Here is a 25465-nt window from a genome sequence, read left to right as displayed (position 1 = left end):
TCCGTTATCTTTAAATACAGTATTTTCAGGCGGGCTGTTTTCTCCCTGTTATCTCCACAGTATTGATGAGGTTTGAATTCTCTCTTATCTTAAACAAACACATCCTCTGCTGCTCTGCAGTCCGTCAGCCTGCTCACGACTCTGAAACTAACAGCCACAGTAAGAATTAAAACGTATGAAGGTAAAGACTTCCTTTTTGATCGGTTGGGGCTGAACAGGGCTGCTGGAGGACCTCCCATGATGCAACTCTCCCCTTACAAGCATCTACATGACACTTTGACCTTTGTGTGTTGTCTCCTGTAGTTTGTCCTTTCTCTGTCACAGCTTTCTGCAGGTGTCTCCAGCTCCACCGCTCAATGTTTATGACCGTGAATGTGATTGGTTCGTTGTCTCTCCATGCTGTTCTTTTCTTTCTCTGCTCTCCTCTCCAACCGGTCGAGGCAGATGGTCGCTGACGTCTGAATCTAATTCCGCCTGAAGTTTCTTACTGTTATAAGACAGTTGTCCCCAATATGGCTGACAATTAAGTGCTGCTCCAGGAGGGGTTGTCGGGTCTCTAGCACTATCAGGCCTTGACCTTATAGAAAGAGGATTTGGTTCTTCATTAATAAAACTGAACTAAATTAAACATCTTACTTTCCTCCATTGGGAGCCCGTCTCGCTTGCTGCTTTGAGTTCGTCTCACGTGGAAATAAGAGCAACACAAAACATTGGCTACGCTGCTGATGAGGAACACAAGGATGAACTGAGAGGAAGAGGATGGATGTCGGGCCTTTGTGAAGAAGCAGAGGGCGTTTCAAAGTTTAATCTCAATAATCTGGATGTAATCTCTCCTTTGTTCTCTGGTCAACTCCACAGAACAACTTGTTCAAAGGGAGAGTTCTGATTGGACAGAAACCACGAATTGGAAAATGTGATTGAACCTAAAATCCTCTCAGACTTGTTCCTTCCCTCAGTGAAGAATCGTCTCTTCAACCTGGAAAACTCATGTGAACGTGTTTGTGGATCGCCCGGAGGAGGACGGTAAAGGGAGGCGGCTGGAGGAGACGGGTCTGAACAGGAGGAGCAGCAGGAGATCAGGACACATTTAAAAGGGATTAAAGAGGGCGTGAACGAGGGGAGGGATGTTAAATTATTCTGTTTCACGTTTCCACGTCCTCCTGTGACTCTAGAAACGTCTTCGATGCTCAACTATTGTTATTAAATGAAGCAAATACGGAAAGAACATGTCTTAACTTCAGAAAAGGTTTTATTATCCGTGTGGAGTAAAACAAATAAACTGGGAGAGAGATAATGAAGAGGATAGTGTGTGTGTGTGTGTGTGTGTGTGTGTGTGTGTATGTGTGTGTGTGTGTGTGTGTGTGTGTAGTGTGTGTGTGTGTGTGTGTGTGTGTGTGTATATGAGTGTGTGTGTGTGTGTGTGTGTGTGTATATGAGTGTGTGTGTGTGTGTGAGTGTGTGTGAGAGTGTGTGTGTGTGTGTGTCCATCTTATCTCCCAGAGTTCCTCAAACAACAGCTTAATTGGCTGATAGCAGATAACTGTATTAACACATGCAGTGTACACACGTTTGTCTTTATAAGCTTGTGAGGACTGTTAGTGTTGTTAAACTTTAATTACCAAGACAAATAATTTATCCATCCATCCATCCATCCATCCATCCATCCATCCATCCATCTATCTATCCTCTGTCTCTCTGTCCTCAATTTTCCACATTCATTTCCTGTTTTATTTTGGTAACTCCCTGCGTCTTGTTCTGTGTTGTCTTAACTTCCTGTCCTCTCGTCTTCCCACCTGTGTCTGATTGTCCACCCTGATTATTTCCACCTGCGTCCAGTTGTCTCTTGTGTATATCAACCCGTGTCTTCCTCTCACTTCTTTGCCAGTTGGTTGCAGATCACAGCTCTTGTTCCAGCGGTCTTTCCTGTCCTGTGTATTTCTGGATCTGGTCTTGCCTCCCCGTGTCTGTGCCTGTGTGGATCGACTCTCTCCAGACAGTTAATGAACTTTTCACAGCCACCCAGTGTTCGATACCAAGCTCAAAGATTTAGTTAAACACATAAAAGCAGTGGAACGGTCCTTTAACAACATCCACTTTTATTAACCCACACACACGCAGACGTGCTACTGTCAGCTGTTTTAATCCGAGCGCTCTCTGGTGCTGATCATCAGCTGTTTACATGGATTCAAATTAAAGTCATTGGTGTGACATGATATCAAAGTTTTGTAATACCTTCCATCTGACTCGCCTGTGAGGGATTTTGTCAGCAGCAGTAGCACATTAAACTGTATATCAGACTAGCACACACACACACACACACACACACACGCGCGCGCGCGCACGCACGCACGCACACACACACACACACACGCACGCACGCACGCACGCACGCACGCACACACACACACACACACACTGTAGTGGATGAGAATGAAACCTGCCTGCCTGCTTAGAGCCGTGAGATTTACAGGAAAATTCAACTTTTAGCTAAAACACGTTGGGGTTTGAAAAAGCAACATGTTGTTGGGGTTAGGAAAGAAAAAACAACTCAACAAGACTGTTGTTACCGCCTCGATTCGAACATCATCTTTCTGCATAGCAGTCTGTGACTGATGTCATCAAGCCACCCCTCATTCCTCCTAATCCTGATAAAAAATGCCCTTTGTTGCCTCTGTTGCCGGACGTCGGTCACATGATCCTGCGTCACATTACATTTACATGCGTGTACGTTTCACGTGTAACTGTCACGCTCACACAAGCCAAAGCGTGGCGATTTCATGCTTTGCCGAGACACCGGGTTGGACATATTAGTAACTCGAGGAACATTCACTATCAGAGCGACATTAACAACCAGGTTACCTTCACCTGCTGTGGTGTTAATAAGTGCATTTGTGCGGCCATCTTTGAGGAACAGTTGGAGTTTTACAACTCGCAAGTGAAGACATTTTGTCCGGTTGCAGCTTTGAGCCAAAGCTTCAGAGGGCTTCACATGGAGCTCATTTAAATACAAATGTACAAATAAAAAAAGTTCCTAATAAATAAATACGCAACATATTTCTAATACATTGTGCTTTACAAACAAAACAAAACATGTCTTACAGATACAATAAATATATTAATTAAATATCACGTTTTTTTGGCACAATCTTGTTGTGGTTTCTCACCTGTTTAATTTGCCCTCGTCAACAGTAGGTGGCGCAATTAGTCAATTTAATCAGATAATATCAGTGTGCAACTGAGCAATGTGTAAATAAAAGTAACACAAATCCAACTGTCTTGTTTACAAAATCCAATTTCATTTTCTCCAATAATGTTGGAGGGAAATTGGACTGCTGTCTGTATTATGTGCGGTGGCAGCTGTTTTTATAATTAGGGTATATTTTTGTACCTCAGAGGATTTAGGGAGGCATGTTTACGGATTTTGTTTTTGTCTCCAAGAAATTACATTTCCCTATAATTAAATTACAAAATAGTTTGAAGGAAAGGTAATTACAATTGAATTACATTTTCTATAAACATAAAGTGAGCACATGATCCTTCAATGTGTGCAGCGAGATGTTGGAGATGTTCTACCATCTGTTGTGGCCAGTGAACTGTACTTCTAGTAGTCTGGAAAAGGTGGTGAAGAGGAGGATGCTGAGGAAACTATTATCTATATTGGATAATCCTGACCACCCTCTCCACCACCTGCTGCAGGGACAGAGGAGGACGTTCTCCAAAAGACTCCTTCAGCTCCGCTGTCATAAGGACAGATACAGGAGATCATTCCAGATACAAGAGATCATTCCAGATACAGGAGATCATTCCAGATACAGGAGATCATTCCTGATACAGGAGATCCAGATACAAGAGATCATTCCTGATACAGGAGATCATTCCTGATACAGGAGATCATTCCAGATACAAGAGATCATTCCAGATACAGGAGATCATTCCAGATACAGGAGATCATTCCAGATACAGGAGATCATTCCTGATACAGGAGATCATTCCTGATACAGGAGATCATTCCTGATACAGGAGATCATTCCAGATACAAGAGATCATTCCAGATACAGGAGATCATTCCTGATACAGGAGATCATTCCAGATACAAGAGATCATTCCAGATACAGAAGATCATTCCTGATACAGGAGATCATTCCTGATACAAGAGATCATTCCAGATACAGGAGATCATTCCTGATACAAGAGATCATTCCTGATACAGGAGATCATTCCTGATACAAGAGATCATTCCAGATACAGGAGATCATTCCAGATACAGGAGATCATTCCTGATACAAGAGATCATTCCTGATACAGGAGATCATTCCTGATACAAGAGATCATTCCAGATACAGGAGATCATTCCTGATACAAGAGATCATTCCTGATACAGGAGATCATTCCTGATACAAGAGATCATTCCAGATACAGGAGATCATTCCTGATACAAGAGATCATTCCAGATACAGGAGATCATTCCTGATACAGGAGATCATTCCAGATACAGGAGATCATTCCAGATACAGGAGATCATTCCTGATACAAGAGATCATTCCTGATCATCATTCCTGATACAGGAGATCATACAAGAGATCATTCCAGATGATATTCCAGGAGAGATCATTCCAGATACAAGAGATCATTCCAGATACAGGAGATCATTCCAGATACAGGAGATCATTCCTGCCCACTGCAATAAGACTTGACAATAAATCACCTCTGGCAAAATCAATCTCACAACAATAACACCGTTGTTTGTTTGTTTAAATCTTTGCACTATTGTTCAGTTAGTTTAATTTAATATTATTCTATATTTATTTGATATATATTGCATTTTCACATTTTTACTTTTAATATTGGTTTTCTTGCTTAACCTTGTATTTATAAAAGCTGCTGTAGCGAAAAATTTTTCAATTCAGTTCAATCGGATCCATGTTTTGTCTCCCAAAGGTTTTTAAACAATTGGAAAAATACTTTTCTTCTTTTTGATTTGATTTTTTTTTTGATTTTATACACTCTATTAATCCCCGAGGGGAAATTTCTTCACTACAGCAGGGGGGCTCTCAGGGGGGGCTCTCAGGGGGGAGCTGCTGCAGCAGGCTGCCACTAGCGCGGCGCCAGGTAACCTGACCTGAGGTGCATGTTTTTGGATGATGGGAGGAAGCCGGAGAACCCGGAGAGAACCCACGCAAGCACAGGGAGAACATGCAAACTCCGCACAGAAAGCCCCAGGACCGGATTCGAACCCGGAACCTTTTTTGCTGTGAGGTGACAGTGCTAACCACTGCACCACCGTGCCACCCAAATTTGAAGACATTCCTTAATAATAGCCTCAGATTTGCCACGAAATTGATTTTACAAAATGAGAATTTGACTAATGAGTTTTGGATGTTTTAACCCTTTTCAGCTCTGCACAGGACCAGCTTCTATCTGCTATTTAAACTCAAACCACCACCAATTCTTTGAATGTTGCAAAGCACAACACACTCATTGTAAATATCACTCTGCCCTGGTAATGAGGAGTCTTTTAAAATGATCCTGAGAGTCTTTAACAGTTATTGAGCTGGTACTCTGGATTTGGAGATATTTTTTCAGGTGAAAATTTTCCCAAATTTTTCTATTTAAGGAACTCAAGGAGTTTAAACATAAAAATAATTTTCTCCTTCTATTGCATCTCTGTTCTTTCCCGCACATTACAAAATAATTGTTTTGCATGAACTGTGACTACGTGCTTCTCCTCAAGCATGAAGTATATCTGAACTTGTTATAAATTGTGGTGTCAACAGGATGTATATAAATCTGCTGTTCTTTAAGATGTTGGCTGTTTGCCAGCTGAAGAGGTCGAAACGTTTCCTCTTTTCAGTCCAATAAAATATTTGTCAGCTTTACGTCAGTGGGTGGACATTAAATTTGTCCGGCACCTGAACTAATAATAGTACACAATGTACACACACGACCTCTTCTGCTCCCCACCAAAAAATAAAGATCATAGTCTCTTGGTGATGTCATCAATCTCCCAAATTAGAAAGTTTGAACAATAAACACAGAAGAACAACTGCAGACACTCGTATGTACAGTTCTGTGTAAGATTGTTGATTTTCAGTGAACAACTTTTTTACACTGTTACTGATCAGACCATGAAAACAGATCTGTTCACTGATTCATTGCAGATATGAAGGTTTCTTTTTTGACGCACACGCACACACACGCACACACACACACACACACACACACACACACACACACACACACACACACACACACACACACACACACACACACACACACACACACACACACACACACACACACACACAACCAGACTGTGCTGCAGTGGGAGTGTAAAGACGACTAAGCTGTGCAGAGATCCTGGTGCCTTTGGTTAAGCCATGTGACATCTGTGTCTTTATGTACGGTGATCTGTGTGTGTGTGTGTGTGTGTGTGTGTGTGTGTGTGTGTGTGTGTGTGTGTGTGTGTGTGTGTGTGTGTGTGTGTGTGTGACAATACGACTGTCGGTACATAAACAGAAAAAAGAACATTTAAATGTCCATACTGTCTGTGGCAGCAGTCTGAGTTAAAATTTATCTAAAAAAATATGATACGGTATCAATGTGTTCTGTGTTGAGTCTTTATTACAGTCAGTGTGAAAAATTATCACACTCACACTCACACACACACACACACGCACGCACGCACGCAAATTCTTCCCCAAATTCCATCAGTAACAGCTCCACGACCGACAGGCTGAAATGAACTCCTCTGGCTTAATGGATGAGGGAAACTTTGGAGAAGCTTAAAATTCAACACGTGTCCGTTTCCCATCGCCAGGCCAGACTGAGAGTTTAAAAAGTATCCAGGAAGAAACAGACATTTGCACCTCTACTTAATCAAAATGTAAAATTAGACACAACCTTGTAATAATGGCTCAGTGACCATGGTGTTCAACGCTGCATTGCAGTACTCTTCACTGAATGTTCCCGGATCGCTAACCTTTGAAAAACGCTGTGTGCTTATGTTTTACAATATTATGTATTATGACAGAAATGGTTTGGTTCCAGTATTGGAGTTAAATTTAGATTTAATAGTTGGTGATTTATTTCCTCATTAACTGCCTCCAATGATTGGTTTGGCAAAGAAACAAGTTATCTGCATGTGCAGCTTATTTATTTATGTTTTCCTGTCCAAGTAACAATTATGGTATTTTAGAACGACATCTTTTTTCTTTAAAGGATTTCTATGAGCAAACTGAAAAAAAAAGTACTTTTATTTTGCCCATGAAACCCTTTGCCTTTTCCCTCAGTGATATGTAAACTTTAACCACCTGGTAAAATTAAATTTTAATTGTTCAACACACCTTAAATATAAACACCAAGAGATCCTTTGAAGCACCTTTTCTGCATCAAATGTCATGATCAGCATTTTACATTTTGTCATTTTTCAAGAAACTACACATAGTAGCTGAAATGAGGCTCATCCACACACTATTACAACTCTGCTTATACCTATAGACCTATTTTATGTTGTGTATTTATTCCATTTACATATATACATAATGATGAGTACTTCATAAGTGAACAAAAACAGTAAGAACCGAAAGAAAAAGAATAAAACAAGATTAAGGAAATATAATATTAAATACAGAAAGAAAAGTGGAAAAGTACTAGTGAAGTGGAAAAAGAGGAGGTTAAAGAAATGAAGAGAGGAAAGAAGAGGAGCAAAGGAGGAGATAGAGATATGATAGAATAGAGGTGGAGAGCAGGGGGAGGAGCTAAAAGAGGAGATAAAGGAGCAGGTGGAGAGAGAGGAGCACAAGAACCGAGAATAAATGTAAAGAGAAGAAACGCAAAGAAAAGAAGAAAAGAAAAGAAAAGAAGAAATAAGAAGAAAAGAAAAGAAAAGAAAAGAAAAGAAAAGAAAAGAAAAGAAAAGAAAAGAAAAGAAAAGAAAAGAAAAGATGATTATGAGGAATCTCTGAGACCGAACAGCACACAGAAAGGACACAGAGAGGAGAGAGAACGATATCAAATACAGGAGGAAGAGAAACAGAATTTGCAGTAAGTACAAAGAAAAAAAAAAGAATTATTGTTGTGAAGGCTGAAAAGCATCGCGTTCCTCGAACGTATGAAAAGTGTGTGATTCCTGCTGCCAGGCGATGAACGCAGCTCGAATCCACGACAAACACAAGCTGAGGTTGTTCTGGGAGCAGAAGATCGTGGAGCAGGGAGAGCAGATGGACGAGGAGGAGACCCGCAGGAGGAGCAGCGCTCTGGGACGGTCAGACAGTTTTTACATTGGAAGACAGGTGTCCACCAACCAAATGTGGGACGTAGAGGACGTTTAGGAGGGACGATGGGAGAGGGACTCTGAAGTTTAGATTTATTCATTCATAAAAATAAACACACAGAAGACAGTGCAGGTTACAGATTTTTTTTTTTTGCATGTGACTTAATACAACAAGGCAAGGCACGTTCATTTATAGAACACATAAAGGTCATTCAAAGGGCTTCACATAAAACCATTAAAAGCATCAAAACATCAGGCGAAAGAAAAGAACATTTAAAAACAGTTATTAAAACATTAAAAACAGTCATTTTAACAAGCTAAAAATAGAATAAAAGTTACAGTGCAGTTTAAGAAATAAAATACAGTAGTAAAATGCTGAAATACAGTAAATTGATCAACGTCCTTACATCTGGTTCAATGAAAGGCAGCAAACAGAAAAGTCTTCAGTCTTGATTTAAAGGATCTGAGAGTCTCAGCAGACCTGCAGCTTTCTGGGACTTTGTTCCAGATATGTGGAACATAGAAACTGAACGCTGCTCCTCCATGTTTAGTTGTGACTGTGGGAACAGAAAGGCGAGCAGCAGACGACCTGAGGGGTCGGGATGGTTCATAAAGGAGCAGCAGATCACAAATAAACCGTTCAGAGCTTTATAGACCAGCAGCAGGATGTTGAAGTGGATTCTTTGTTGGACAGGAAGCTGGTGTAAAGACCTCAGAACTGGAGGGATGTGGTCCAGTTTCTTGGTCTCAGTGAGGACTCGAGCTGCAGGGCTCTGAATCAGCAGCAGCGCTCTGACTGACTTTTTACAGAGACCCTTAAACACACCGTTACAGTAGTCCAGTCTACTGAAGATGAATGCACGGACAAGATTTTCCAAATCCTGTTGAGACATAAGTCCTCTAATCCTCGATATGTTCTTCAGGTGATAGCAGGCTGATTTTGTAATTGTCTAATTTGTCTGTTCAGATTGAGGTCTGAATCCATGACGACAGACTCCTGACTTGGTTTGTGATTTTTAACATCAATGACTGACTTTCAATCAGTCCAAAAACAATGACTTCTGTTTTATATTTGTTTAATTGAAGAAACTTCTGGCACATCCAGTTGTTGATTTGTTCAATGCATTTACAACCCTTGTCTGGGATTATAGTCCGCTGGCGATATAGTTATGTAGATTTGTGTGTTGTCTGCATAATTATGAAAACACACTTTGTTGTTTTCCATAATCTGTAGATGTTGAACAGAAGAGGCCCCAGAATTGAACCTTGGGGAACACCACATGTCCTTTTAGTGCACTCTGATGTGTGATTAGCTGCAGACACAAAGTCTTCTCGGTCCTTCAAGTAGGATTCAAACCAGTGAAGTGCCAGAAAGTCCCACCCAGATTTCTGGTCTGTCCAGTTGTCTGTCAACAACAGACATGAGCACCAGCGTGCCATCCAAACACCATCAGATTCAATTTATTCAAACTTGAACTTAGAACTTAGAACTGCTGCATTTAATTTAATATAAATTTTAGATGTGTCAGCACATCTGTCTTCATATCCGTTACTTTCGTCCGACCACATTACTTTTTCTTTGCAATCTACGAGCTCCAGCTTCGTCCCACAGTGTGCTGACCGGTACGACCGGGAGACATGAACAGTGACCGGTACGAAGGTAGAGATGAACAGTGACCGGTACGACCGGGAGAGATGAACAGTGACCGGTACGACCGGGAGAGATGAACAGTGACCGGTACGACGGTAGAGATGAACAGTGACCGGTACGACCGGGAGAGATGAACAGTGACCGGTACGACCCGGAGACATGAACAGTGACCGGTACGACCGGGAGACAAGAACAGTGACCGGTACGACGGTAGAGATGAACAGTGACCGGTATGACGGTAGAGATGAACAGTGACCGGTACGACCGGGAGAGATGAACAGTGACCGGTACGACCGGGAGAGATGAACAGTGACCGGTACGACGGTAGAGATGAACAGTGACCGGTACGACCGGGAGAAATGAACAGTGACCGGTACGACGGGAGACATGAACAGTGACCGGTACGACGGTAGAGATGAACAGTGACCGGTACGACCGGGAGAGATGAACAGTGACCGGTACGACCGGGAGACATGAACAGTGACCGGTACGACCCGGAGACATGAACAGTGACCGGTACGACCGGGAGACATGAACAGTGACCGGTACGACCGGGAGACAAGAACAGTGACCGGTACGACCGGGAGAGATGAACAGTGACCGGTACGACCGGGAGACATGAACAGTGACCGGTACGACGGTAGAGATGAACAGTGACCGGTACGACCGGGAGACATGAACAATGACCGGTACGACGGTAGAGATGAACAGTGACCGGTACGACCGGGAGAGATGAACAGTGACCGGTACGACCGGGAGACATGAACAATGACCGGTACGACGGTAGAGATGAACAGTGACCGGTACGACCGGGAGACATGAACAATGACCGGTACGACCGGGAGAGATGAACAGTGACCGGTACGACGGGAGACATGAACAGTGACCGGTACGACGGGAGACATGAACAGTGACCGGTACGACCGGGAGACATGAACAATGACCGGTACGACGGTAGAGATGAACAGTGACCGGTACGACGGGAGACATGAACAGTGACCGGTACGACGGGAGACATGAACAGTGACCGGTACGACTGGGAGACATGAACAATGACCGGTACGACGGTAGAGATGAACAGTGACCGGTACGACTGGGAGACATGAATAATGACCGGTACGACGGTAGAGATGAACAGTGACCGGTACGACGGGAGACATGAACAGTGACCGGTACGACGGGAGACATAAACAGTGACCGGTACGACCGGGAGACATGAACAGTGACCGGTACGACGGGAGACATGAACAGTGACCGGTACGACGGGAGACATGAACAGTGACCGGTACGACTGGGAGACATGAACAGTGACCGGTACGACGGGAGACATGAACAGTGACCGGTACGACTGGGAGACATGAACAATGACCGGTACGACGGTAGAGATGAACAGTGACCGGTACGACGGGAGACATGAACAGTGACCGGTACGACGGGAGACATGAACAGTGACCGGTACGACGGGAGACATAAACAGTGACCGGTACGACCGGGAGACATGAACAGTGACCGGTACGACCGGGAGACATGAACAGTGACCGGTACGACCGGGAGACATGAACAGTGACCGGTACGACTGGGAGACATGAACAATGACCGGTACGACGGTAGAGATGAACAGTGACCGGTACGACGGGAGACATGAACAGTGACCGGTACGACGGGAGACATGAACAGTGACCGGTACGACGGGAGACATAAACAGTGACCGGTACGACCGGGAGACATGAACAGTGACCGGTACGACCGGGAGACATGAACAGTGACCGGTACGACCGGGAGACATGAACAGTGACTTTTTGATCGACACATTTCATGTGAGACTTACATGTCGATTCAGGCCGTAAAATTGAAAAATACGTTTAGCAAAAACTCTCTGAGAATCACCTTCTACCGGTTCCACCGGTTATAAGTAGTTTCCAGTCTTTGTCGCGGCTGCATCTTCTTTACTTTGAGGTAGTTTTCATCATATTCTACTGACATTTGTGCAGCTTGTGACTTTTTGATTCGTTATATTCCACGTTGGTCATAACGGTGACAGACCAACCTGAACTTCACCTACGAGCGCAGTTTGATTGACATCAGTCACAGAAGCATCATGACAGCCCTCCCTGCTTTACATATGTGGGACATCGTGTCAATATGTGGGACATCGTGTCAATAGGTGGGACATTGTGTCAATATGTGGGACACCGTGTCAATATGTGGGACACCGTGTCAATATGTGGGACATCGTGTCAATATGTGGGACATCGTGTCAATAGGTGGGACATCGTGTCAATAGGTGGGACATTGTGTCAATATGTGGGACATCGTGTCAATAGGTGGGACATCGTGTCAATAGGTGGGACATCGTGTCAATATGTGGGACATCGTGTCAATAGGTGGGACATCGTGTCAATATGTGGGACATCTTGTCAATAGGTGGGAAACGGAAAAAGGAAGGAAAATGCTGTGCAGTCGCACAAAGCGAGACACCTGGTCACCCAATTTTAAGTGTCTGTTACAAGTTTGTAGTTTCCAGAGAAAAGACTTGTTTACAATCCCAGCAAACTCTAAGATGGTTGTTAGACATGTAGAAGTAGCTGCTCACTTTAATGTTTGCTCATCATCTGAGGGGCGGACCAATGAGCGAGTCGTGTCGGTGGTTCAGTGCGATGATAAGGAAGTGACATACAGTGAGTATTACCATTACTGAAGTATTACCATTACTGAAGATTTACCATTACTGAAGTATTATTATTAATGAAGTATTACCATTACTGAAGTATTACCATTACTGAAGTATTACCATTACTGAAGATTTACCATTACTGAAGTATTATTATTAATGAAGTATTACCATTACTGAAGTATTACCATTACTGAAGTATTACCATTACTGAAGATTTACCATTACTGAAGTATTATTATTAATGAAGTATTACCATTACTGAAGTATTACATTACTGAAGTATTACCATTACTGAAGTATTATTATTACTGAAGTATTATTATTAATGAAGTATTACCATTACTGAAGTATTACCATTACTGAAGTATTACATTACTGAAGTATTACATGACTGAAGTATTACCATTACTGAAGTATTACATGACTGAAGTATTACCATTACTGAAGTATTACATGACTGAAGTATTACCATTACTGAAGTATTACATGACTGAAGTATTACCACGACCCTTTGGGCTGCAGTTGACCCTGATTTACACACGGATCCTGGTCAAACCAAGATAAATACAACCAGTTTTGTGTTCTGGCCATTAAAGAAAACTACTTTAAAAGCATTTTACGAGAGTAAATCAAAACGTTCCGGGACTAGTGCTCGTGCGTGTGCACGGAGCGAAGCACGGCGACGTGCACGGAGCAGCAGAAAGATCAAACCCTGATGAGGAACTGGAACAGAGTTGATCAGCATCAGTTCCTGAGTTCCACCGTGTTTGTGAGCAGCGGATCGGTGCGTCAGATTTACTATCAAACTCTGGAAATCATCAACGGAGATTCTTCGGATGCTCCAGGAGGTCCGAGACCACGAAGACACGATTGGTCTCCCTGAGACATCTCTCTGTTCCCCAGAAATGTTTCACAAACTTTGATGTTCGCTCTCTGATCAAGTTTCAGGAGTGAAAACCATCACAGACGCGGCAGAACGCTGCTCAAACACCAGTGGACCTCAGGAACTGAGGACGATTGGACCAGTTCCTCATCAGGGTTTGATCTTCCTGTCTCGGAACTTATTGATTTACCCTCGTAGTATTTGTAATAGTCTTCAAGCATCTTTGTCTCCAACAAAAATCCCCCACATAATTTCTGACTGTGTTTTTAACACTGTGTTGGAGAAGCCAGTTGTTCAGGTCACAGTTGAGGTGGTGAATGTTTCCCTCAGAAGGTCCCAGTGGAACTCAGTGTTGACAGTCTTTCTCTGGGGGACGAATTCACGGTTGCACAACCCCACCAACGTCAAAGAAAACCCACCTGGTGTCTCCTCGCCTGACGTGCCTTCTTCGGTCTCGGACAGTGAAGCTCCGCCCCTCTTTGAAACGTGATGTCATCAGAACACCTCGCCCGACTCATCACTTCACCGCTGTAGACTTTCTGAAGACTTTCAAAGGTCAAGGAACGGCCTTGGAACTTTTTCTACTCCCCACACAGCCGTGCAATACTAATATAAAATAATATGTGTTCCTGTCTTCAGTTTGTGTCGAAGTTTTACTGAGAAGATGATTCAACATTCAACAGGATGATCATGTTTGTTAGTTTGCCCTTCAAAGTAAAGTGTTTGTTATTTAGCCTCGTCTAACTGATGTAAAGTTAGAAGATGAGTTCAGGTTTAGGTTAAATACTAAATATACAAGTTTAATATTCAAACCTCAAAGTATTTATGGATATAGTATTATATCAGAAGGGAAATATCTTTCATGTTTTATGCATTATTTTAGCAAAACTGATCAAAAACTCCCCCTGATATATTTGGTGTCTTTGGAAACTTTATAAACTTTATTAAAATTTAAAATAAAGTTCTGGGGTTTGATGAAGAGCACACGTTTGATAGAAGGATGAAGTGCAGGGTTCAGCAGAGTCACAGAGGAAAAGAACATTCAAAATAAACCTTCCTTTGTGTCATAACTTGATTAGTTTAGAAAATGCTTCAGTTATGTTTACAGCTCGTCTGTCTGTCATCACATAGTAGCCTGAGAATGTTGATTAGAGCCGGCTCGGCTATAGGTTCGAATCCCGGAGATCAGTGTGGATATCTGAGGACGGACGAGCACAACGCTGCAGATTAATGGACACGAGATGGACCGCGCTGACAGACGAGTGTGAGCTAACACAGACACAACAATATTAATCCTGCAGCCTCACACACACACACACACACACACACACACACACACACACACACACACACACACACACACACACACACACACACACACACACACACACACACACACACACACACACACACACACACACACACACACACACACACACACACACACACACAATTCCTTTCCCAAAACACAACTATCCCTGACAGCGTTGACTGAAGATCGAGTTTCACTGGATGTGTGCATGATTAATTTAAGCCCAGGAGTTACGGCCTCTGAAGCTCCTCACACATCCGACACACAGCCACATATAAATGACTTTATTCTTCTTTGGAGACACTTTACAAAATCACTGCCTGTCTTCTGCAGGGGAACAGCTGGAGGTGATTTGTGACTTAAAATTATTTGGTGCATCATGAAAATCCTTCATTTGACATACATCATTGTTTCAGCAGCATTAAAATAACAATATTTTTTGTGTAAAGTGGGTCTTAATAGAGAAATATAGCTCAAAGGATTTGTGTAAGCTGGGTCTGAAGACAACATTTAACCCAGCTGTAACCGTACGGGGACTTTTTCATGTTTTAGCCCCTGACAGTGAAACATTTTACAAACTGTGCTGCTGTTTGAGAGGAATTTAAATGTCTGACATGCTTCAGTCGATTGTGAGAACCTATTAGGGTACTTTTCAGTCTGTCTCTACCAAAGTAAAACTAAAAGATGGATTGCTATATCACATAGGTTACTATATGTAGACATATTCATTAGTGATCTCCAAACGCTGCCTGTTTGTTTCCGTGAAGCTGTCGTCCTCGCTGCTGCAGCTTGTCATGAAGCCTTTTAGTGTTTCCCAGCAAAAGTAGAAAAGGAAAAGATCTGTGCTCACTTGTAAACTATAAAATCATTGCAGAAACCCCTTGTAGGCTATAATTATATATCATGTTAATGATTTAACAGGTCAGTTTTTCTGGTTCACTTTTCTTACTCATAAAAAAAAAAAATCAAGTTCCTGTGTTTTGGTTACGACTTTTCACTTGTTGGACCTCAGACTGTCTATAACAACCGATGGCTGTTATCCAAAGGAAACTAGGTGTAGAAGCACAGAGCTGGCAGCACCAGACACACACACACACACACACACACACACACACACACACACACACACACACACACACACACACACACACACACACACACACACACACACACACACACACACACACACACACACACACACACACACACAGAGCGAGCTTCAGCAGCCTTGCTGTGACCAATGTGGTGATTTCTGAAAATCTCACTCAGCACCATCATCAGGTCAAAACCTTTTTTATTTTCGGTCCGGTGACGCTGACTTTGCAGGCATGTCCAGACCCCGCTCCACCTCCGCTCCTCCGCTCCACCACCGCTCCACCTCTGCTCCCCCCCGCTCCACTCCCCTTGCACCCCCCTTCACCCCCGCTCCACCCCCACTCCACCCCCACCCCACCCGCCCGCAGAATCCACTTGTGACTAAAGCAAATCTCAGAGAGGATAAGTTGTCATTATTGCGGCCCACTTCCTGCTGAGTTAAGCTCAGTGTTTCCATCGCGACCCGACCGGTTCGGGTCACATTATTTAATTGTTGCAGTGCTGAGCTCTGCTGCTGTGGATTAATGAACAACCTGAGAAGGATGTCTGAACAAACATGAAAATGAACAGAAAGATAAACCCAGAGGAGCTTTTGGTGAAACAGCGTCATACAGCCTGTGTTTTATATCAATAAGCAGCTTTATGGCTGTAAATCTCTCCTGCTTTCTGTTCAGTTCAGTGTCAGAGAGACACAGGAGATTTTTTTTCTGGTAGCAAAAAAATAAGAAGAGCAGGCAGAGATGTTCAGGTGAAGATTGAATGGAGGAAAGAAAACAACCAAAACTAACAAACCTGCTGTACAAAACGGCAAAATGTGGAAGCAGCCGGTCAGATACAAACACAGAGACACATTCATTTGTATTTCTTATTCAGTGGACATGTGCTGAGTAGGCGGCTTTCCAATGTGAACCAAGATGCACTGAGGATGAATTATATACACACATTATGAACACACTGACGAGGTGCTGAGAGTTTTTTTCTGCACTGAGCGCTGAACTTGTCCAATCACAGTGAAGGAGGGTCGGGACAAACGCAGTTAACCACCAACACTGGTCACTGATTGGTCCGCCGCTCAGAAGGACCAGACCGCGTTCACAGAGAAGAAAACAGCCAGCCTCGCCAATGAGCGCCATTATGTGCACATTTTAAACATTTTATCCGACCTACAGCCTCGTTTCCTGATTATCTATCTCATGTTCTCAGATGAATTTGTCGCACCATCGTTCCATTTTTACCTGAATTGCTACTTTGCGTGATATTTTCTAAAACTGTTTTGGATTCATAACATACACAATGTTGATGTCAATGCTAATCCTTTTATTTTATTTGAAGTAGAGCTGTTTTCACTCTGAACACCAGCTGACTCTTTTCCTCCTCGTTTGTTCTCCGTCTCCAGACTCAGGCAGCAGTGGGTGGTCCGGCTGGATCAGAGGAATCGGTTCCAGCAGAGTTTCTTTGATGAGAGAACGAGACGAGCTCAGAAAGCTCAGCAGAGCTTCAGAAAGTTGGAGTCGCCCTGAAATCAGCAGATCAACCAGGAGAAGGTGATAAAAACACTTCCACCCATCAGCCTCCGGCGAAGAGCCGCTGCCTCGGGAAGAGAAGAAAGTTGTGCATTTATCGTGATTAAAGTTACATGACAACATGTATATTTAGAAAATATTCAAAAAAATAAATCCAGTAAGAATTCAATGAAATATCTCACCTTTTTGATTCATAGCAAGTATTATTAAAATGTTTTTGTTGGTGTTGATGGTTAAAGAATCACTTTATTGCTGCCTGGTGCCAGAGGCAGTGGGTCATACAATATGTTTTTCTTACCTCATATCATGGAATCATTGCTCTATAGTGAATAAACTCATTCACTTTTGGGGATTTCCATCCTTTTAATGACGGCATGAAAACATAAAAATCTAAAAACTCATGAACATTTCTAACAGAATCAACACACAGATGCAACTTCACTGTGTAACTTAAAGAAAATTACAAGTACTGTACCTCAGTATGATATGAAGGTACATAACTCAAGTATTTTCCGTTTACAGTTCTTTATACTTCTCCTCTTATATATTAGAGGCAATTCATTAATGCATTTCACTTCATATTTATTTATCACTGGGACTTTGAATGTATGATACTGGTGATGTTATGTTGCTGTTTAGACTTGCTGAGATTGGAGTTATGCATTTATGTGAAGTTATCGATTCAAATATCAAAGTTGTAACATTTCCTGCAACAAAACAGGCAGAAGTTAACTTGAGGTGCTGATTTTTCAAAGACTTGTAAAGACACTATAACTTTTTTGTATAATATCTTTACAATGATGAAAATCTTTCAGGAGCCTGAAGCCTCCACACGTCACCACTGAAAACACCTGAATTTATAACGAGGACTTTCACTTTGTGTATTCAAAGAACTTTTACTAAGATAAAATCTGGAATACAAAACTAACTAAAACTGAGCATTTTTAACGTTTTTTAAGGAAACTAATTAAAACGGTTAATTTTTGAGTATCTTCCAACTCTGTCAACATTATTGTATAATTTGTAAGAGGGACAAGAAAAACTGCAGCATAATAAAGTAATGTCAGAATACACTCTAACATGCATTATACAAATATATTTTGTTGGTACGTTTCTATACAACAAAATGACTCATCTGTATTAGACAGTGTGACAAAGAAAGCTTTTGATTTTGATTTTGTTTTTTTTATATTTCGAGATAAAACAAGAAAACAATCAACGTCCATTTTTCCTGCCAACGAAGAAATTAAAACCATAAAATCTTGACCCAGAGTAACACAGTCCAACTGAACCAATGTTTAATATCACTGAGAGGTTAAATGATCCAAAATATCATCATCTCATTACAATTGTAAGATCTGAAATTGAAGTGTGGGCTATCTGATCTCATGTATATTTAAAAACAAACAGGTTTGCTGCAAAGTTCAATCTCAATCTTTCAATCTTTAAGTGCATTAAAATCCTCCACACCCTGAATTAATGAGACTATCCTATTGTTTTAATATGTTGCATGTCGGCCTTTCCTTTTGATGACAGATTGAACAGAGATCCTACCAGTCTTCCACAAATCTGCTCTGCCATGCGTCATGTGATTCCTTTCAGCTGCTCTTTGCTGGAGGAGTTTTGTTGCACCGCCTTCCAATTTCAAACACCCCAGAGGTGATCTGTTGGATTCATGTCAGATAAGAGACTTCTTGGCCAGATTTAGTTTTTTTACTTCTTTTTTTTTTTTTTTTTTTTATCTTTAAAACTCTTGCACTCTCCAGCAGTGTGTTTGGGATCGTTGGCATCCTGGAGAATTCCTCTCCTGCCAAGCTTCTTGAAACTGGGAATCATCTTTTTATTTAGTATTTGGGAACACAAGTTTGCATTCATAGTGCCACTATAAATAGACTGCACACACACACACACACACACACACACACACACACACACACACACACACACACACACACACACACGCACGCACGCACACACACACACACACACACACACACACACACACACACACACACACAAGGGAACATCTTGGAGTTCAGTGTCTTGCCCAAGGACACTTGGGCACATGGACTGGACTCGTTCTACATCAAACACGGTCGTCACCATCTGATTCCACCTGATTTATTTTGGTTTCATTCGACCGAACAAAGTGCTGCCTGCGTGCATCAGGCTTCTTTTCAAATTCTTTGGCAAAGTTTCATCTGGAGCGTCTGTAGACGTTGGCTTCATGCCGTGTCCTTCGCTCTAAAACATCATCTTTTATCTTTTGTGCCAAGTCAGAAGCACGTTTTCATCTCTTTTAATGCAGAATTGTGTCGGTAGAAATTATTAATGCACGTATTGTGTGTCATTTTTCATGGACAACCACTGTTTCTGTTATTTCCTTTACATGTGAACTACTGCTGCAGCTGTGTTTCAGCTTATGTTCAACAGCCACTGATGTGCTTGTACCCAGTGTGCAAAATCCCTGGTGGCAGGTGGTGGAGGGGGTGGGGGGAGTTGCTGTCCATGGTGTGCACACACATGAACCAGGCTAGTATCATTATCATGTAGGTAACTCCTATGCACTGCCGAAGAGAGCTCACAGGACACTCGCCTCACCGACACCCTCATTTTTCAGAAATAGACCCGCCGGTCTACTGCAGCAAAACGTGAAATAGCCAGGCCTTGGCCTGTCTAGGCGTTACAGTAAAGTACTTTTTTCACAGTATCAGGGGGCAGGACTTTGGTTTGGGGACATCAGTCATGGACTACCATGCAGGATGATGTCCGAATCCAGGAGGTGACCACGTTTTTGTTGAGTTGTTTTTTTGTGTTTTAGCTATAAGTTTCATTTTCCTGTAAATCACATGGCTCCAGCATTCATTTTTGTCCACTACAGGAACATGTGTAACTGTCACGCCTAGACAGGCCAAAGCGTGGCTATTTCACGTTTTGCTGTAGTGGACCGGCATGTCTATTTCACATTTTACCAGGTTGGAAGGTAAGTGCACCTTGCTATGCATAGTCTTTGCAGGTTTATGCTCTGTGGTGTTCTCTACAGTTTCTGGCTTCTAAACTGCTCCACAGCTTTCCTATCTGGTTCCCATAGCGATTTAGATTCGCTGTGTGCTTCATGTTCGCCGTACAAAATCAAGGCCTCCTGCTCTCTGCCAAAAGTGCTTATCAAGAGCTATGAGCTTCTGGACCATGTTTGACTCCCTGAAGCGCTTGGCTTGACTGCCAACCACCAATTCATAAAAGTGATGCTTGTTTATTTTCCGGCTGCCGTCTGTCAGCTCCACGGTCTGATGAGACACGCTTTAGCCTTCATCATTGATTTCCCACCAGATGTCTTCATGGCTGTGAAAACATCGATGCATTTTGCCTCTCAGCATAAGAGGAGACGTTTTAAAATGGAGAGCGAGTGCAGAGATCTTAGAGCTTTTACTTTCTTCTCGCCACTGGAGACGCATCTGATGGTGAAAGTTTGGCCAATATCTCATATTTGTATGTTGAGCTCATCCACTACTTCTATCATTTCTAGTTGCTGATGGAGTGAGTGGAGTTTAAAAAGATAACTCAGTGATTAGTGAGTCCCTTCTTGAAGAGCTTCTCTGACTAGTTGTAATCAGTGTACCAGGCAGTGACATTAAAGGCGTTTTTCTGTCACAAGGAAAGCCAGTCGGCAATTAATAATTACTGTTATTATTATAATAATAATTATTATAATGACTGCAGCCCCATCGGTGGCGATGCTTTTAAGATGCATGCTGAAGAACTCTCCATCTATCTCGGCTTTATGTGGACTCACCATCACAAGTCAAATCTCGAAGTTCCACGATGACCAGGAAAACATGAGCTACATGACGTCAGGCAGAGAACAGGCCATTTTAGTTTTGCTGTGTTTGGTTGCTTTTATATCGGCTTTAGCATGTTTTTATTTGCATTATGTGTTTTTTAGCATGCAGTGTTTAATTTGCATGTTTTATAATCTACATGTGTAGCAGGCATGTTCATGGCCACGGCTCAAGTCTTTAATCACTGATCTGCTGCACCCGCACAAGTTCGTCTTTGTTTGAAGGACAGCTGAAGACACCGATCATCAGAGCTGGCACGGCAGTCGTAGGTGGGCGGGACTCCCCCCCCCCCCACAGCCAATCAGTGGAGCGAGTGAATATAAAGGAGGAGGGTTTTAGATTTTAGAAACATTTCAGCTATAATTCTTTGATTGTTGTGTCTTAAAGCAGCTCTCTGACCACTGAAACCACATCTTGCATCAATGATTAGCTAGAGACGCCTGTGAGCTGTGCTTTCATCAGCCTGTGTTTGCATTTCTATCGTATTGGTGACAACCTTGAAGTGCATTTTGAAATATGGCCGACTATTTCTGCACAGTCATGGTCAGATTTGTGGATATTGCCTCCTTATCGACTTGAGTACAGTTAAGCTCCTGCAATGTCATGAGGGTGATGATGTTTTTGTGTTTTATTCCTTTGCTTTGCCACAGTGTTGTTGTTCAGAATGAAACTGTTGTTTTCTGGAGTGAGTCAGTCTGTGAATCGATAACGCTGTTTGGGAGGGCCGAGCTTGTTCCGCTGACCTTGTGTGGGCTCGGCTGTCTCTGTGTTTATGTTTTTTTTATTTCTGTGGCCTTCCTCCTTGCATCAGGACCACTAACTTCACCATTGATCTATTTTTTCTGTGAGGTGCATACACAGCTCCTTTCACAACCACAAAGTTCTTTCTTACCCACCAAACAGACAAACTTTTCAGCCTGGATGTCGACCCAGAGGTTGTAGTTTTTCTGTTTGTCCACTGAGAGGAGCCCTTAGTCTCAACTTGACCTGGTTATTGGGAGTCACTGCGTGGAGGAAGAACCTGTCTGTGTGTCTCCAATAGGATTTTGGCTTATTTGGATTCAGCTTTTTTTGTTAATAATAAAAGTAAATAAAAAACATAGTTTCCCCTTTATATTTCTGACATGATGCACATTGAGTCCATATTTTTAACCGAGTGGAACCGATGTTGAAGCAGAAAAACATCCACAGCCTTCAAGGTGGTATGGGTTAAGTTTGAAGTATGAACTTTAAACAGGTTTCAAGTGTTCAGTCAAGGTCCTCACAAATATAGAAAGACACACACACACACACACACACACACACACACACACACACACACACACACACACACACACACACACACACACACACACACACACACACACACACACACACACACACACACACACAACACAACACAACACACAATGTCTTCAGCAATAATTAATTGAGCAGATTTTGTTTAGTTGTGTGTGTGTGTGTGTGTGTGTGTGTGTGTGTGTGTGTGTGTGTGTGTGTGTGTGTGTGTGTGTGTGTGTGTGTGTGTGTGTAATTGAAGGAAAGATGCTGCAGCTACAACAATCTCTTTCTAATGAAACCTTCACACACAACAAACAATTTTCTCAGCAGGAATCCAAAAGTGTTAACATGTGCCACCAACCAGACACGCTTCACACACGCAAACATCATGTCACCAACACTGATCTGAAGTCAGTGCATCAGAGGACTTTGCAGACACTAAACAAGGAGAGTCTGTTGTGTAAATACCAATACATTTTTTGATTTTTTTTTTGATTTTATACACTTTATTAATCCCCGAGGGGAAATGTCTTCACTACAGCAGGGGGGCTCTCAGGGGGCTCTCAGGGGGGCTCTCAGGGGGGAGCTGCTGCAGCAGGCTGCCACTAGCGCGGCGCCAGGTAACCTGACCTGAGGTGCATGTTTTTGGATTTAATGTTATCTACACTCAGTTTATGATGCTGGATAACTTAGAGACCAAATAAAAAGACAGACTACTTTTTGGTTTTACATGGACGTGATTGATATAATATTTCAAACACACGTTCTTTCTCAGGTAAACATTAAAAAGTGGACGGAACAGTTTTTAATAGACAAATATGAGAAAGCATCACTTTATTATCTCCTAATGATCCTAAAAGAGTCGTATAATATTAAACATTCTCTGCAAATTTGTTGGACTTGGAAATGTTTTAATATCTGCTATATATGTGTTTCATGATTTTTATCTGAGTGAATAATGTTGATGTCACTGGTCAGACTGTGTTATTTAAATGTCCTTTTAATCTTATTGTATACTATAATTATGTCAAGGTTGAAGGACTCTAACATGTTGACACTCTTATACTTCCTATTTTACGTAATAGATATTATCCACGCATATAATTAATTTTTCTAACAATCAAATAGTGTCATTTCAAAGGTTTCATAGAGTGTAAAATGAACATAATATTCACTAGGACATCTTTTGTTCACATTGTGAGATAGACTGAATATATTGTCGTTTCCTGGTTGAAGTAGTGTCAGTCATGTCAAAAAAAGAAATAGACAAAAGTGAGCTTTTCAAATATTTTTGTACTAAACTGAGTTACTTCGTTACTCCATTTACAACCTTTGACCCTTTTAATGACTTTTTTAGTTCGTAAGTAAAAGTATTTTTACTTGAGTACAGTTTGTGGCTGCAGAGTATCTTGGTGAGAAGATGACACGGTTTGATGCCAACAACAACTAAGAAGATCATATCACAACAAACTAATACGACAAGACCACACATGCTCCATCAAAAACAGAGGCTTTAATAAAGTGAGAAAAATGTCACTTCTAAGATAAATAGATAGACGGACAGACAGACAGTTTATTCATCCCAACAAGGAAATTAGATTAAAAAAAATGATCTGGATCTGAAGACTGAAAGCACGACCGAGACCAAAATGGATTACCGAAGAAAAATCAACCAATCAATAAATCAATAGATGAATGGAATAAAAAGTGCACTCATGAAAACACAGTCCAACAGAATGTGGAGAGAGCCGAGGCAGGAGAGGAAGGAGACAATCAACAGTCCAAGTCACGACCCACTGCCTCTGGATGGAGGTTTGTGAGCTGCAGCTCCTTCTCTGACCTGCGGGGATGTTGTGTCATGCTGCCACCTCAGCAGCATACAGCAGGACACCCACCACCACCACCATCTGAAACGTTGCAGTCAGCGAGTCCAGGGTGTCCTGATGATGCTGCAGTTCTTCATGTGACCACCAGAGAGCAGCAACACACAGTGAAGAACTCCAACCAGACACCATTCTTTTTTATACTACATAGCCAAAAGTATGTGGACATCTTTGTCCACACTGGATTTGACTCTGTTTCTTCTGGTTTGTTACATCCAGAGAGGGAAAATCTCTGATAGTGTTGCTTCCAACATCACAGTTTGTGTTTGTCTCTTACTTGTTTCAATTTACATTCATGCACAAAGCAAAGTAGACAAGACCTCCGAAGATCTCTGACCTCAAACTCATCTGACCCCTGTGAGAGAACGGGAGCATCAACTGACCTCACAAATACTGTGGCGTCTGAATGTGAGCAGATTCAACATCTTCAGGAAAGACTTGAAGCAGAGGAGTGGTAACGATGCGCCGAGGGATTCTCTTGGTATGTAGAGGAATACAATCACCTTCGGCAGTGGAAGAGGAGACGCTATAAACCAGAACAAATAGGCTTCCTGCCATGACTTTATTAGGGCCCGAGCACCGAGTGGTGCGAAAGCCCTGTTGTTCTTCAAGGAATTCTGGAACCCGCATCAGTCGTGGTGAAAATGAACATATTGTAGTGGTTTCGTGAGTGGGCGTGGCCAAATGGCTCACGAGCGCCCCCTAAGCTGCAGTCCTGGTACCTAGTTTTACCTGCATGCATGAAATTCGGTGGACATGTAGTATGTAGTATACCTACATATAAAAAAAAGTCTTTTGGCACTAAGACCTAAACTTAACATGAAGTCTGCCATATTGAATTTTTGCCGATTCGTACATGTTGTGCTTTAATGAACTCCTGCAGAATTTTTCTTAACACCTTTGGGATTAAAAGTTGTTAAAAGATTTTGTTTTCGTCGATCGGTGTGTCTCGCCATGAAACTATAATAGCTTTAAATCTTATGTACATGGACCGACTGTCTCCAAACTTTACACGTATGATAACAGTCCGGCCCTGAAGACATCTGTATGGT

The 25465-nt window shown here is 42.2% G+C and overlaps 1 protein-coding gene across 1 annotated transcript; it reads left to right on the top strand.

Annotated features, from left to right (window-relative positions):
• The first annotated feature begins 7973 nt into the window (after positions 1–7973).
• LOC138614329 (protein FAM240C-like) lies at positions 7974–17507 on the top strand. The gene is made up of 3 exons (XM_069687699.1): positions 7974–8043; positions 8139–8263; positions 17284–17507. Exons 2-3 carry the CDS (start codon positions 8142–8144, stop codon positions 17405–17407), a joined length of 246 nt encoding a protein of 81 aa, XP_069543800.1. The 5' UTR covers positions 7974–8043; positions 8139–8141; the 3' UTR covers positions 17408–17507.
• Positions 17508–25465: the final 7958 nt, after the last annotated feature.

Source organism: Brachyistius frenatus, unplaced genomic scaffold (genome assembly GCF_029030835.1).
Source record: "Brachyistius frenatus isolate BFR_SWC_R1_liver_20210118 unplaced genomic scaffold, ASM2903083v1 Contig_482, whole genome shotgun sequence".
NCBI classification, from domain to species: domain Eukaryota; kingdom Metazoa; phylum Chordata; class Actinopteri; family Embiotocidae; genus Brachyistius; species Brachyistius frenatus.
The sequence above is the reverse complement of the archived record's forward strand: the minus strand, read 5'-3'. Positions and strand labels throughout refer to the sequence as shown.

Coding starts and splice junctions, on each gene's coding strand:
- LOC138614329 (XM_069687699.1), top strand. CDS start 8,142: ATGAACGCAGCTCGAATCCACGACAAACACAAGCTGAGGTTGTTCTGG. Junction 8,264..17,283: donor AGGAGCAGCGCTCTGGGACG/GTCAGACAGTTT, acceptor CTCCGTCTCCAG/ACTCAGGCAGCAGTGGGTGG.